The sequence below is a fragment of the Macaca fascicularis genome, chromosome 2 (assembly GCF_037993035.2).
Source record: "Macaca fascicularis isolate 582-1 chromosome 2, T2T-MFA8v1.1".
Taxonomy (NCBI): domain Eukaryota; kingdom Metazoa; phylum Chordata; class Mammalia; order Primates; family Cercopithecidae; genus Macaca; species Macaca fascicularis.
Window position 1 is genome coordinate 118,775,428 of NC_088376.1, and position 16,175 is coordinate 118,791,602.

A 16,175-nucleotide genomic window follows, 5' to 3' on the forward strand; every position below is an offset into this window, starting at 1 on the left:
GCCGTGGCTCATACCTGTAATCCCAGCACTTTGGGAGGCCAAGGCAGGCGGATCACAAGGTCAAGAGATCGAGAGCATCTTGGCCAACATGGTGAAACCCTGTCTCTATTAAAGATATAAAAACTAGCTGGGTGTGGTGGCGCATGCTTGCAGTCCCAGCTACTCGGGAGGCTGAGGGAGGAGAATCGCTTGAACCCAGGAGACAGAGCTTGCAGTGAGCTGAGATTGTGCCACTACACTCCAGCCTGGTGACAGAGCGAGACTCCGTCTCAAAAAAAAAAAAAAAAAAAAAAAAAGAAAAAAAAGGAACAGAAAGGTTTCTTCAATAACATGATTTTTATCATGCTCCCAAGCTAGTGCCCCAGCACCAGGGGAGACAAGTACAAAAAAATAAACAAAACCACAAACCCAACACAAAACAACAGCAGCCAGAGTCCCACACACTGAATCTGTTTACGATCCAGTGTCATGGCCAATGGGGAGACTCCCTTTTTAATCACAGAGGTGTTTTTGTTTGTTTGTTTGTTTGTTTTTTTAGTAGAGGTATTTGTACAGAAACTCCTTTCAAATAACACAGTGACTTCAGAGATCAAGGTGCACAGAAAGAAGAATGGAGGCTGGGGGATCAGCAGGGTTGCTAATTCCATCACACACTGACTCAGGGCAATCAGAGGCACTCCTCTGACACCTGAGCAGGGAACAATGAAGCCTCGTGTACCACTGCCAAGAACAAACCCACTGGGCAACAGTGTACTCTTCCCAGCCTCTGTATCCCAGGGGCTCCAGAGTGCTTGGCCACTCCAGCCTGCCCCTGACCTCCCGACTTCCTGATGCAGAGCATATCTCAAAATTATAAACAGATGTGAAAAACAGTCATGTAATGCTGAGTAAATGATAATACCACCTTTAAAGACTTAATTCATCAGGTGGGAGTGGTGGAACCAGTATTTGAACTTGGTCTGTGAGGCTCTAGAGCCTGGATACTACCCAATCACTCTGCACCAAAGATTATGCAAAGTCAGATTCCCATCTCCATCAAGTACATATTTACAAGACCATCTGCATAGGAAAAATATGGCAAGATAAATACAGAAAGGTTAAAAATGATGCTTTCTCTGAATGAGGATTTTGAGAAATTTTTTTTCCTGATATCCTTATTAAACTTCCTAAGTTTTCTAAAATGAACATAAAAGCAATACATGGGGAAAATGAATTGTTGGCTGTAAGCAGCTCAGGTTTCCCAGTGAAAGCAATCTGTGATTATTATTTCAGGGCCTCATCCTATGTTTGCCCTCTGATGGACAAAGATACAATGTACAGCGAGGGGTCTTTCGCCATATATGGGAGTCTGCCTTTTTATTCTGGACCTAATAGGTTTAACTGAAAATCTTCTCTCAAAGAGATTATAACAATCTTTCTTCTTCAAACTTCCAGGGGCTCTGTTTCTACCACTCTGCATATACAGAGTGACTGAGGAACTAAGGAAATGTTTGGGGACTGGCAGATTCTAAAGCTATCCTTGCTCTTCAACCACCCACACAAACCTGAAAGAAGGGACCTGATTTATTAAGGTGCACAGCAGGAGGGCACACAGTGGGGTTGCAAACGCTGACCCTTAGGCTGAAAGAAATGTCAAGGAGTCTCCTTATAAAGACTCAGCATCTCAGTGATTTTGTCACCATGGGAGCAACCCTGTGAGCTGCAAGGCATGCGTGGACCTATGTTTACAAGTGCAGGATTTGCGTCAGAGAGATGGGGGCCTGACGCCCCAGTCTTTCTCCACTCAAGACCAAACATACCAGCAGCTTAGATCCTGACCTGACACAGTGGAAATTCTCAGTTGCTGTGTGCTGTTGTTCTCAGCATTTACGTTATATTTCCCAGAAAACAAAGTTAGAGGGCATGTATATTCCTAGAATACATTCCCATCTCAAAGTCTCTGATAAACACATTCACGGGGAAGGCACAATGAGGGTTGCAGTACCAGTTTCATAAGAACACCAGGTAGCCACCAGGTGGTGGACTAGCAATTTTCCTGTAGGGATCTTGTGACTCTGGAGAAGGAATATATGGGGGAGGCCTGAGGATACAGTCAAGGTACATTTTGGTAAGGCTAATGACCTCCAGCCAATGGATGCTCCAATAGCAGAAAGGAATCTAGCCATTCTGATTGATACGCCCAGTGGTGGCCATAATATGTGCTCTGATTTTAGATGTTGTCTTGGTTTTCCCCTTTGGTTGGGGCTGTGGAGATGGCTGGAAAGAGGTGGGGCTGGAGTTGCTTTCCCTGAACCAACAAGACAATTCTGACCCAGAGCATGACATTGCCCACCAATTGGATGGTTCCCCAAAGAGGCCTCTGAGAAGTATATATTCTCAGTCTGCAAGTCTCAGAATGAAACCTGTGAGCCTGCTCAACCCCACATTACATATTCTAGAGGAATACCTTATGGTCTCCCTGAAAGTGCCATTATGGCCATTTTCCAGTGTTATTAATAATTCTTTTAGAAGCTTTGGTTCTGCCTCCAACATTAAATGATGCCCTGCATTGTTTAAAAACCGTCTCTTTCTTTCTTTCTCTCTCTTTTTTTTTTTTTTTTTGACAGTTTAGCTCTTGTCATCCAGACTGGATTGCAATGGCGCGATCTCCACTCACTGCAATCTCTGCCTCCTAGGTTCAAGCAATTCTCCTGCCTCAGCTTCCCAGGTAGCTGGGATTACAGGCATGTGCCACCACGCCCAACTAAGTTTTTGCATTTTTAGTAGAGACAGGGTTTTGCCATGCAGGCTGGTCATGAACTCCTGACCTCAAGTGATCTACCCACCTCAGCCTCCCAAAGTGCTGGGATTACAGGTGTGAGCCACTGTGCCCAGCCTTTCTTTCCACCTTTCTGATAACTTGGGTGATCCTCTGAGATAAAGCATGTATAATATTGTGATGTCCCAGGTGTAAGACAATTGATGGGCAGGATTGTCACATAAGATCACGCATGTCTCTCTGGCACCTGCTAACACTGACAGTGCTAACTGCCACAGGCACCTCTCTCCCTACTCTCACCCATGGCAGACTTTCAGGCTGGCTGGTTTTGCTGATGTTCACTGAGATTATTATTGTTGTTATTATGATTATTTTAGCATTCAGCTTTTCATATCCCTCCCACCCATTGGTATCTGTGTCTCAGATTAATTTTCACCAGATGCGAGTGTCTGGACTTCTCCAAGATTTGTTATTTTCCCTCCATGTTCCTAACCTTCTTCAGGCCATTTGTGTGATTTCTCTGACCTCGCTAGTGTTTCCAACACCTTCCAAATTAGTGTCATCTGTGACTTTCCTTCATATGCTCTTTTCTCCCCTTTACAGATCATTAATAAAGAGGTTAAACAAGACCAGACCGACAGCATACTCTAAAGCAAATGACAAAGGGGTGGGAGAGCCAGCGTGCTCCCTGTGCGCCAGCCCTGGCACAAGAAGGATGTAATGTAATGCAGTAACACTCTGCTCGACGCCTCCCGCCTCTGGCCCATGGTAATTTATCACCACTGTTTGTTTATGATTTCTCAGCCAGATTTCAAGTCCTAAGAGTGTGGTCGTATCTAAGCCAACATGCATTGCTTTGCCAGGTAACCCTTATGAGCTCCAGAAAAACCCACAGGAACTTATTTACTGCCCTTCAATCTGCTTAAAAGCTTCTACCTCAGCCCCCAAGTCCTTCACCCTTGAGAGCAGAAAGAGGTGGACTGAGACATTATTATCCTTTTCTCTCCTCCAATTCATTAGCTCACAGTTAATTATTTGTTAAATATTCATTGGCTTTCATGTTACTCATTAGATTTTTGTTTTAGTTGAAAGAAACCCTCTGCTACAAACATGGACTAATTCATACTCTCCAACAATCAACCTTTCCTTTGCTATACCCAAGTGTTACAAAAATCAAAGGTAACTGGAGAGGGTATGTTTATAGGGTAAATATGCTTTAAGTAAGGCTTATTAGAAAATGTGTAGATGGCCTGGGTATAGCTATGGGCCACAGGAATAGATTGCTTTTCTTCTGCCTTTTCTTTTACCTCCCAAATTCAACAACCCCAGTATCAACCACTTTCCTCTGTTTACGGATACAGTACACTTTCCTGAGCCCAGAAGTAACATAATAGTGATATATTGATATTCTACCTAGGGTTGAATACTCACCGTGTACCAGGCATGGCTTGGCATCTTACTCAGCTCATCACAGCCCTGGGGGTGTCACAACCTTCCTCAAAGAGAATTTGGAGGGGAGAGATGGAAGGTGACTTACCCAAGGTCATCCAAACCTAGGTCTATCTGAATCCAGAGACCACGCTGTTAGCCACCCCACCACAATGTTACCCAGTCTCCCATAGATGAGGGTCTGCTTCACTTTTTCTGAGTCACTGGCCCCACTATCTGCTGAGGAACATAAACACTCTCTTTACGGGGATGTACATACATCCACATTGAAGTCTATTAACCACATCAGGGGATTTGCAGACCCTCCAGGGTTTATGGACGCCAGCTTGAGAATCTGTGCACTACGCTAAGCTCCTCCAGGGTAGGAATCACACTTTGTTCACTACCTTGACTCCAGTACTGAGATGTATATCCAGTACATCTCCAGTACTAAGATGAAGAAATATTTTTTGAATAAATTACTAATTGCAAAGACCGTGAATAGGATATTCAAGTTGAAGCTCTAAACAGCAGCTTTGTAAGCCTGAATAGAAGACATAAATATACAGACACCTTTCAGAGGAGTAGAAGAGCAAAATAAAAGGAAGAAGTGGAGACAGAGATAAAGCAAAAACATCTTACTTTGCCCAGGAATCGATTTTGCAATTGGAAGTAGGCAGAGACATTGTCTTGGTGGTTCTAAAACATCTCGTAGCTACTTCTGGTTAGTTCTCATATTAACTCCTGAAAAGAGATTATTGAAAGCTTCTTCTGCAGAAAAATAATATACGTAGAATTTCAAGATGGGAAGTCAATTATCAAAAGCAATCAAAACCTCATGCTGTACCCCTTGACCCACAGAATCCTTGATCCCTGGAGATCTCGGGGGAACTGCAAGAGCCAATGGCAACTCCCTCCTCTCTAGGACCCTAGAGTCCCTAGGTCCCTTTCAACCTCCTACAACTCTGGGGTTTTTGTTTTTCCACAGATCGCTACCCCTTACGTGTCTCCTAATTCTATAACTACTGATTTTGCTTTGCAATCTCCTTTTCTTCAAGAGTTGGAGGAGTCACTCACTCTTGAAGTTAGACTTCAGCCATGCTTTAAACTTGTCAGCCTGCACATTACTGCAATAAGAGGCCAGAGATTCCCCCGCTGATAGGCAGGAACATGGAAAACAGCCTATTTCAAAAGCCTGCCTTTCTCTTGGCCAGACCGACTGGACATCTGGGGAAACCAGAACTCTGAGTTCCCTCTCAGTGCCCCCACCACCACCACCACCAATGGCCTGCTCCAGCTTTGACACCCAAGGTAGAAATCTGGAGGCATTCTCAATTCTGTTCTTTATCTTACCTCCCCATCCAAGTCCTCCTGGCTTCACTTCCTAGTCTTATCTCCAATTTATCCACTTCTCTGCATCTCCACTACTGCTGCCCTGGGTCAGTGCTATCAATTCTCTCACAGATCATGGAACAGCCTCTACTTCTGCTCTTCCTGCCATGACAATTCATCCTCTACACAGGAGCCAGGGTTGTTTGACAACATAAATCAAATCATGTCATGTCCCTGCTTTAACTCCTCTGATGTCTGCTCAGTTTTCTTAGGCTAAAAATCTAAACTCTCTACCTCGCCCTAAAAGGCCCTACATTTTCTGGCCCCTTCCTTCTTCTCCATCCTCATCTCGCTGTTTTGTGCTCTACCCAGAGTTATGGTCTTCAAGCTTCTTCAGCTTATAAACTCCTTCCCACCTCCAGCTTTTGAATGCCTCCTGGGACCACCTCCCAAATGCATGCCTTGGCATGGGTACCTCCTGACTCTCCCCTTTTAAGACTTGGCTTAAAACTTACTTCCTTGGAGCGATGCTTGCTGAACATCCTTTCTTAAGTAGGTCCCTCATGTTAATCTCAGTATCTTTCTGGTTTCCATCAAAGCCATGACCAAAATGTACAAGGTTTCTATTGAGATGTCTAATTATTTATGTTCTGTCCCTTGACTGGATGGCAAGATCCACAGGGCAGCAACCATGGCAATCTTATTCGTCATTGATTTCCTAGCATCTAATTGAGAACCGTTCAGTGAAAGAATGGACAAATGAGTGAATAATACATGAAGGAATGAATAAATGAAAGTCTGAGTAGCCAACGGCACAAGAAAGAGATATATCAGATCCTCAGCTACACAAAATCTAAATTGCATTAAAAGCACCAGGAGGTACCCCTGTACAGGAGGTGTAAAAGAAAACCTGCACTTTGCATAGAAACCACCACTTTGTATAGAAACCTCTGCTTTGTGTAGAGCTCAGAGCTCTTTCTTTGACTTTCTTTTTGCCACCATTAAATTTCTCTAGTCCCAGGACAAGCACAGACCCAGTGTCCAGACTCTGTCTGCTAAAAGAAGGCAAGTCGGACATGAACTTCCTAGCCAAAATAAAACATCTCCTTCCTCCTTCTTTCATTCTTCCAGAAGGGAGGCATGGCAGGGAGTTCCACTGGGCCATCTAGCACTTTTATTTGTAAAACACCCCTTCCTCATGTCGAAATGTTCTGGGATTCATATTTTTACTCACCATAACGTTGTCCATGTGCTGGTGGCAGAGAGCTACAATTCTTCATTTTGAACAGGCTGCATCTACTAGCATCACAGCCTCATGCCAAAACTTGTTAATGCTACATCTGTATTTTTACGAATCGGGTCCTAAAAATTTGTATATGTTTTCAATCAAAAAAGACTAATTCTTTTCTAGTGGTTTAAGAAATAAAAACTTGTGTTCTATCTTTGCTGAATTACAAGAGTTCACAGTAAGAGCTCAAACATTTAAATGTCAAGGCAGATGTGGCACTAAATCTCACAAGATGCCTCGATTCGCTCATCCATTACCCACCTCATTGATGTTCACAAACCTGAATGCCTCTTGGGGGGTCCGAGGAAAGCACCTTCATTCGACGTAAATGAAGAAGTATTTGCTGACACAAATGGTACCTACATTAAGTGGATTTTCCTGAAGGAAAGTTATGGAGAATTGAGGAGCTGCTTTTCCTGCATTTTGCAAGGCAAGATAGGGAATAGAGTTAGGCCTCCAAGAGCACATTTTCACAATTGAAAGTATGTGTGCATGTGGGGTTTGGGGGGTTGGTGGTGAGAGGACAGTGGTTGAATACGCAGTGCCCGGGATACCTATGAGGGCAACAACTTGCTGGAAATGTGATCCCATGGAGTCTGAGAAGAAACCCAGAACAATGAGGCTGGCCACAGGTAAATCTTAGGCATAAGAAAACAAGAGTGTGGATGATCCAACAGGGAGGGGGAGTATAAAGAGAATTGAAAAGCAGAATATAGGAATATATGGTTGGTGTAGGCAGCATAGATTACATAATTACTGGCACTGAGGGCAAATGAACACGTGAGGCCCCTTCTTTGAAAAACGTTAGGAATTTCAAGACAGTGACAGTAGAGTTTTAACCTAAGAGTGAAGCCCTTCTAAGTGTAGGGCCTGTGGACTGCACAGGCCACACGCTGATAAATCCAGGCCTGAATGTGAGGTTTAAGAGGGGAAAGGCTAGCTCTGGGGGCTGTCAAAACTCTTTAGAAAAGTAAACTTTCCCTGGTCCACTGTGTGCTCGGAAAATATCACTCTTGAATGACCATAGTGAGACAAATAAATCATGTCTGGACTTAACCTCCAGAAGTGGCAAAAAAGGGAGGAGCTGGCAGGGTTGTTATGCTAATTCCAATTTGCTGTAATTTTTAGAGTAACTTTTTCTAAATTATGATTCATTTCAGCACCAAAACTCCAGATTCAAGTCAGAGCCTTCTGATGCTATTATGAGCATATTACTGTTGTCTAGTAAAATAACATCTTGTAATGTTTCTTTTATAGGGGCCATAAATCAAAACATTGAAAACAGTGAATTTTTAATGTACCACTATTATCCATCTTTAGTTATAAATTTAATGTCTCCTAAGGCCTCATGGATTGTAATGCAACTCAAAACATGCAACGGCTGCTCAAAAACAGAAGGTTCCCCCAGTATCTCATTATTTAAATCCTTAAAGACATGGTTTTAAAAGCCTGAGGATATCTAAGCAAACTTGTTTAAAGGAGTCATAAAGAAAGATAAGTAGTTTTCCTCTGAAGCATATGAAATTTATTACAGCATACTAAAGTAGGATTATATATTGACTAAATTACTAAAAACATTTATTTTCTGGTGTCCATGGCATTTGGAGAAATCCATGAAGAAATAAAGGGGATAGGGCTTAATACGATTGTCTGCATTTGCCTTAAGCAAGGCAAGATTTCCTATGGGTCTTGGAGCCGATTCCATCCTGAGGATAACAACACTGTTCATATCTCAGGGTGTCTTGAATCTTATGAAAGAGCAATAAAAATTCTTCACTATTCAGGAGGACACACAAGTGCAGCCTAGCGCCCTGATACTCATGATGGCGGAAGTAGCTTCACAGAAGAGCCCCAAGTAGGAGCTATAGTTTTCAAGACAACTGCCAAACTCTTAGAACTTTCCTTTACCTACCTAGCCCATGCATGTTTGAGGCAGGCTTCACGTGTTTGCTTTTTAATGCTATAAAACGCTTTCTTCTCATTTCATATTAGTTTAGGTCAATTTCCACTTTTATTAGCTTTTCTTTGTGAGTAAACGTGACATTTCTCTTAATATTTTCCCTAGAGAGGGAAAGAGTTGCTCCCATAGAACATCCAGAACTTCTCTGATTTCCCCACTTCCTCATACTGACAAGCTTTCCTATGGAATGACTTTGCATCTAGAAGTGTTAATTCCAGTGCTATTTTCCCCTTTGCCAAGAAAAGGGAGAAGAGATGAGATACTCCTGTATTAACATGAAGCAGGTTTTACCGGCAGCAAATGGATCCAGGAGGCATTACATCTTTACTATGTAGAAAGATGTTATATCTGAAAACCACCATTCTGTGAACTTCACCCTCAGTACCAAAAAAAAAAAAACAAACTGACCCATTAGTGGGATGTATAACAGGTTCAAGTGAGAAGTAAAACACAACAATGAAACTCACCAACAGGCAAAACGTACCAGCTCTAGTTTAAACTTCACCTGAAGCACCACCTGCCATGCTATTTGAAGGCAAGACTTGGGAAAAGACATAAATGCTAAGTTATCCCCAAGAATTGTCCCACACCTGTTGATTCTCCAGCACTGTGTCATTTCATGCTTGTCTCAGAATAAAGAACTATACATTGAATACTTTCTGATCAGAAAAAATCACCATGGCACACAATCTATATTCCCTGTTCCAAATAAAATGTCATATGCAATGTTACCAAGTTTAATACCGTATTCCATGTAACCATATGTATATTCAACTCCAAGGAGTTTGTGACTTGGTGTTCCACAGCCTGCAGTGTACAGGAGAGGTGTAATTCTCAGCAGCAAAAGTTTCTAGACTTCAATGTTCCATTTATAACCATGTGGTAATTACATGTGTCATTATTCAATCGTAATGCAGATAGGATGTAAATAAAGGGTGAGTTCTTAATAGCTAAAGATCAGCTTTTAAAAGTACAAAACCCTCTGATAAATACAATGTGTGTAATTTCTAATGCACAGCCTCTTAGAAGCATAATTTTTAAAAAGCAACAGATAAAATGTCACTAATAAGACCTGCTAATACGAATATTTCTATTCTAATTCATTTAAAGAGTTACAGTTACCCATTCACCATTACTATGCCTTGATCCTTGTGTTTTCTTCAGAACTGCCATAGAAGAGATAGCACAATCCATTAAACGGGCTTCTTAGAGATGATAGTTTCAGCTCCATGAAGATACATAGTTTTATTTTCCTTATTCCTTGCCAAACATTTGACACAACCAGAAGGACGTGAGAGTCACACCACACTGGCATATCTGGTAAAAGCAAGTAGTCGGCTGAAAACCACGACTGGAGAATTGCGACAATTTCTGAGTCCACAATCATGCCTTAAAAACTGTGTATAAATCCTAATAAGGGCATAGTTTACATCTTAAATAACGTAGAAACATTTGAATCGTGCTAAACCCAGCCCCAACAAGGCAGAGCAGTAATGTGGTTGTGGGGTGGGGAGGTGAGGTAGGATGGAGGGGGCTCTTGGGAAGGGTCAGGGCACGCGGACATTCTGCGCTCACAGAACACAGTAGCAAACACAGGGCACAATTCACAAACATCAGCGAGCACAATTGAGCACGCACACAATACAACACTAGAATGCAATTTTTTAAGAAAAATGATATAAAAGATGGTTTCTCACCCCTCAAAACAAAACTGGAACTTTGGTTTACAGGCCCGGCTATGCCCATATGCCCTCCTCGTCATCCTGCGGCCGGCCCGAGGTGGGGAGGTGCACAGAGAGGAGGGGAGCACCAGAATGAAAGAAGAGAAGGTTAGTTACACCGAGATGCACTGGAAAGGCACGCTAATCTTCACTTTGTTTTTTAATCTTCAAGACTGAGGAAAAAAATCCATAGTAACTTAAGTTCCACATCACCGACTTGTCAAATACATAACCAAGTTTTGTATCTATGGCAACCCACACACAAAAACATTCCACCCACCCAGCTCTGACTCTGTGTCAAGATTGGATTAGAAGATTAAAATTAGTCTACATTAGCAGATGATTATTTTTTTGGAAAGCATGCAATCTGAATTGCATATGCCTAAGGAGTAGATTAAACCTTTTAAGTAAGCAGAGAAGTAATTATAGTAATCAAATACCCTTAATTTCTCTTAAGCTTAAAGTATCAATAAAGGCTGAAGAAGAATTTTTTAAAAACACACACACACAACTCCATCTACTCGGGTGGAACAAACTTTTTCAGCAGGCGATAATTCATATTGGTTATTCCACAAAGGCTCAAACATGCATCTTCTTAGTTGACAGATTCTACGTTGCTCTCAGCATGAAAGAGGATGCACTGGCGATGGTATGATTATACAGTTGCATGGAATGATTATACATTTGCAATCAAATAAGTTTCAAAGAAAAGAGAGGTAAACTTTCAATTCAGTAGAATGCTTGTAGAAAGAAAGTTTTGTTTAACTTAAAATTGTGTTCAACTGCGGATAAACTGAAACTTCTTTCCTTGGAATTGTTGTGGAAAAGTGTTTCCAAAATAGCTCTGGTGACTTTCCTCACTTAGTAAAGTGGCTAATATACAGGCAAATGGAATCTTTGAAGACAGAGGTATATCCCCATAGCAAAGTCCCTGTTTTGAACAATTCTCACAGTTTACTGCAAGGATTGAAACATACCCTGGTGTCACGCATAATTTGAGAGCTGTGCCTTTTAATAGATCTCCAATGAAGTCAGATTTTGCCATGATTTGCTTCTTGCTTTGAAAATCAGGAATAGGAGGAAAAAAAACTTGGAATATTTTCTCATTATTTGACTCCTTATTGGTTAAGTTGTTATACTATTAGGTTGAATCATACGAAAATGCCAATACTTGGCCATTTTTACCTAGAAAAATAGCAGTTTCATACAGTTCCACCTAATCTGGCCAGTAGGTCTAGACATTTTTATCTACTTAAAGATTTTTTTTCAACTGACTTTCAATACAGTTTATTACCTTTGTATTTCCAGGTATTTTATTTTATGCATTGAAAAAATTATTCTGAGAAGAGATCCAAAGAGTTCATCATACTGCCAAAGGGATCCACGGCCCACAAAGGTTACGAATCCCTGACTGACGTGAGTCAATGGAATGATTTGCACAGAGTCTGAACTGGATGACTCAGTATGAATTTTCACTTGACAGCTTAGGTAGGAATATTCTGGCAAACAATAAAATACATTGATCATTTTAGCTGGGCCTTCTTATGTAAAAATTATCTGTGTTTATTTATTATTAAACAGTTTAATAATTGCTCTTGGCAAGAAACTTCCCTTTTCCCTATGTGACTTAGGAAAAATGTATTTTTACATTCATTTAACTTCCTCTCTGTCCCTGGAGAAAAGCAAATTTGATGTTCCTTTTCATCTTCATAAAGGAGGAAAGTTTACAGCATAAGACCCGAGGGCATTCATAAATGGGTTTCAAGGGGCCTAGCAACCCCTTGAAATTCAATGAAGAATGTTGTTGAGTATGTGTGCAAATATATGTCTCTGGATGGAGGCCCTAGCTTTCATCATAAGATTCTTGACCCCCAAAATTGCTGCTGTAGAAAAACTCCAAGCATAGAAAGATGCTATGATTTGCCAAAGTCACAAAACAAAATAGGAGGCTTTCTCTAAAATACAGCCTACAGCCACTGCCGACTTCTTCTTAAATAGCTATAAAATAACTTTCCTTGCAGAGCAGTTTATTTCATTTCATATTTAAAACCCAACATCACATATACATTCATTTTGTTCCAAATCCATTCCTATCGGATTTTAATTTTTAAAAGAGAAGAAAGTAAGCAAAAAGAAAACCCACTGCCACCAAAACCTACTACTATTTTCTTAACAGTGAAATGTGGTCTAATGCAAATCACTTTTAGCAAATTAAATATATTAAAAAGTGGTAATTAATTATGATTGAAACAGACAGGAGTTGTAGTTTGAAAATATACGCTGCCAATATCACTACTACTGTTCCTCGTCCACCATAGGAATAAAAAGGAGCTCCCAGATGTCGAGGGTTATTAAAAACCAGATGTTCAGATCGACATCTTGTATGCTAGTGAATAAAGTAAAGAAATATGACAGTCCAATGTAAACTTTGCTAACATTTAATGTGGCAGAAATGTGGATAAATTCCTTTCATGAACTCAGAATATTATGCATTTTTAAAAGTTTTTAGTTTTTTAAAGTTTAAAGTTTTTAAAAGAAAATAGAGAAGTGGTGGCCCTTTCTGGTCTCTCTAATCTTCAAAGCTTAAACATGAATTGACCCTCATCGCCAAATGATCTGGGTCAGAGTGAGTGTCCGTTTGGGGAATAAAAAACAAAAATGCAGGAGCTAATCAGTGCGGGAGCTCCAAGTCTTTCCAAACACATGCAGCTGTTTCACTGCTGCACTGCCTGCATCTCTGTATGCAAATATTAATTTGCTCAGCAAACTTACTGCACAGAAATGTAAATTTGGGGACCCCAAAATAAGAAAGAGCCAAGTATCACTTGATCCCTAACTTCATGCTAAGTTGTTGAGAAATACTTGGAGTTTTAAAATGCATCTATCAGGCCCGGGAGAATGTTTCCTTTCCTTGTTTTTCTGTTTCCAAATCTACTTTGCAGTGGCTGTTCTGAATGCTGCTTGGTGTTTGATCCCTGGTGTGTCCTTTGTGAGTGATTGTTCTGCCACAAGTTGCCAAAATATCTGGATGGGAAGAAAGACTCCAGTCCATCAGTCATCTGCATGCTTTTGTTCATCTGGGGATGGGAACATCCAAGGTGGACTGAAGCCCAGAGAGCACAGCGACCACAAAACACAGCAAATGCTGAAGGGGAGGAGGTTTAACTATCAAATAACCTCAGGACACATCTACAGTTCCAGGGATGATGTGACGGACAAGGGGTCTTGATGGAAATCCTGTAGTCCCAGATGCTGTGCCCTAATGGGATTATCTAAATGTTGAGATAAAACAAAATTCCTCACCAATGGGCTGCTCACAGCGGCTATGTTGGCGACAAGCTCTAAAGGCAAAGGGACTGAGTCATCGTTGACAAGACAAGAGACTTGTTGTTGTTGGGGGGCATTTATTAGCTCCAGCAAAGAGGCTCTGAGAAGAAACTCTATAATCTGACATGATAAATGGCCCAGTGTAAACCTTTAATTGGTCACTATTTTGAAGTATTAGGTACAGCCAGCAGGCAAGCCTGAGGCCACCACCGGATTTTTTTGTTTGTTTGTTTGTTTGTTTTGAACACCTGAAATTCTCTTTGAGTTGATAGCTGGCTTTTTTTCTTGAAACCAAAGAATTAATTTCCTAATGGGGATCTTAGTATTGCACCTGTCCTAGAAAGGAAAAAGTGTAGAACCAGGGATGTATCATTTCCAAATAGCCTGCTGCCTTTGTGGGAACTCAGCCGAGGTCTCTGCCAGGAAGGTCCACCTGGCTTCCTTGCTGGAAGGGGTGCAAGGAGATGATCCTGGTTATAACTAGGTCTGGTGTGGGCAGTCTTCAGACTCGCCTCCACCCTTACTTCCTTCGTCACTTCTCTAAAACTTCTGAAACTTCAAACCCCAGGACTTTGCAAAGTTTGACTGCACAAGTCACGAAAGCAAGATCACAGTGTGGAATTTATGATGTGCCCTGAGCCTGGGCTCAACCAAAGCAGATCCTGTTAGCATTTCCAACTGCAGGCTTGGCCAGAGCCGGGAAAAACAGACACGTGTGTAAAGGAAAACAATAGACTTAGGCATGAGCCTGGAAAAGTTGGGCACCGAGCCTCATCAGGGCACTAGTAGGTTTTCTGCTAGGGTCAAGTCCAAACCTTCTCTCTGGAGACCATTCATCTGTCTTTCATCTCTCCTGCTTCCTGGAATGCTTAGTCCATGGATGAATGTCTCTGTTCTGGTGATGGGGTCAGGTATGGCTATAAACTCTTACATGACTTGTATTTATTATAACCTCCGGGGCCCATTTGCAGGTAAGATTCCCCCCGGCCCCGCCCTGCCAAACAGGAAAGTCCTAGCCAGGTTCAGAAATCTGCTTCCTGTTCTTTTAAAAATAAACGTTAGCTTATTTCTGAGCTGGCCTAGAAAAGAGCCAGTGTGTATTTGCACCTCCTCCAGGTTAGAAAGAGTGCTGACGGCTTCTGTGTTTCCTCTCCGAGGCTCACCAAGGCCCCGTGACACAGGTGTCAGGAGGCTCTTTGTGCAGATGTGGAAAGGAAGGCTCAGGGAGGGAGGTCAGGTAGCTCACCAAAGGATACCTGGCTGGGAATTGGGGAGCCAGGGTCAAATTCCAGTCTGTCTAACCACAAAAATACACCCTTCTGACTCCACCATATGAGCCGAGAAGCCACAAAAAGAAGAGCTCACTTTGACCCCAAAAGACATTTGTTGGTTCTGCTTAGCTCAGCTCTAGAGTACATTGAACTTCGTCCTGCCTTCTTTCCAAGCTGTTGAAGACCCCGGTTGGAACTAGAAGCTACAACTTAGTTGGATCCCTCTGGCTCTTGGAAGAAAGGGGTCTTCACATGCAAGTGGAAGCTATTTACGTGGACATGTCAGCAGCACCCCAACACATTTTAAGATCTCTGAGGGGAAAGGCAGCACCTTTACTTCCTTCATACTGTGCCATGATTCGCAGATGTGGGAACTTAGATATTTCTAAATGAGTAATTATGGAAGGCTCAGTTCTCACTGTTTTGAATGACTGGATTCCTCTGAAGGAATATGCTTCCCGGATTCCCAGAGTTCCTTACGATTGCCAAGATTGTGTTGATTTGTGTCTTCTCAGAATGACTGTTCCCATCTTCCACCGCACTAGCCACATCTCTGGTTTATTCTTCTACCCGCAAGTGATGAAAGCGGAACTTCATTGGTTGAGGGGGAATGCAGTATATGTCCATATTTTAAAAGGCACACTGGGGTGTCTCTCAAGGGAGAGGCATGAACCGGAGATCCTGTGCAGCCTGGGTTGGTTCTTCTCAGCAAGCTCACTTCACAAGGACACGCTGAGGCAGGGCACCCACCTGAGACCACTTTGCCAAGCCATCGAGAATGTTATAGAAGTTTGGGCGACATTTTCCTTCACTTCTAATATAGCATCTTTAAGCGCATCCTCAATTTTTTTTTTTTTTGCATCATCATTATAGGGCAAATTGAAGAAACTAGTTTTCTATTTCCTTCAAGCAAAAGTAGCTGTGACAAACTAGTCTTTGGTGCACTGTGCCAGTTCACTCAGCTCGAGGACATCAGATACCCAGCTGAAGATGAAAATGCTGGACGCCTCTATGCTGGCCAACAATATTGTTTGAGAGCTTAAAGTCAACATCTGCTAAAAGCAGAACCATTGCCAGATAACCACAAAAA

At 41.9% G+C, this 16,175-nt stretch overlaps 1 protein-coding gene across 17 annotated transcripts in view; it reads right to left on the reverse strand.

The window, feature by feature from the left end:
- Positions 1-16,175, reverse strand: part of ERC2 (ELKS/RAB6-interacting/CAST family member 2) — a 974,891-nt gene that overhangs the window by 174,801 nt on the left and 783,915 nt on the right. For 7 of the 17 annotated variants that reach the window (XR_012431280.1, XR_012431279.1, XR_012431278.1 and 4 more), the window contains one exon: positions 10,464-10,529. The exons of 8 other annotated variants lie outside the window; for them this stretch is intronic. Coding sequence is in view for 2 of the 9 variants with exons in the window: in XM_074032508.1 (XP_073888609.1) it covers positions 10,503-10,529 (27 nt within the window). In the remaining 7 variants the exon portion in view is untranslated. Of the gene's footprint in view, positions 1-9,896; positions 10,084-10,463; positions 10,530-16,175 lie in introns of all 17 variants that reach the window. 2 more of the 17 variants (XR_012431281.1, XR_010585149.2) reach the window with 1 other exon arrangement.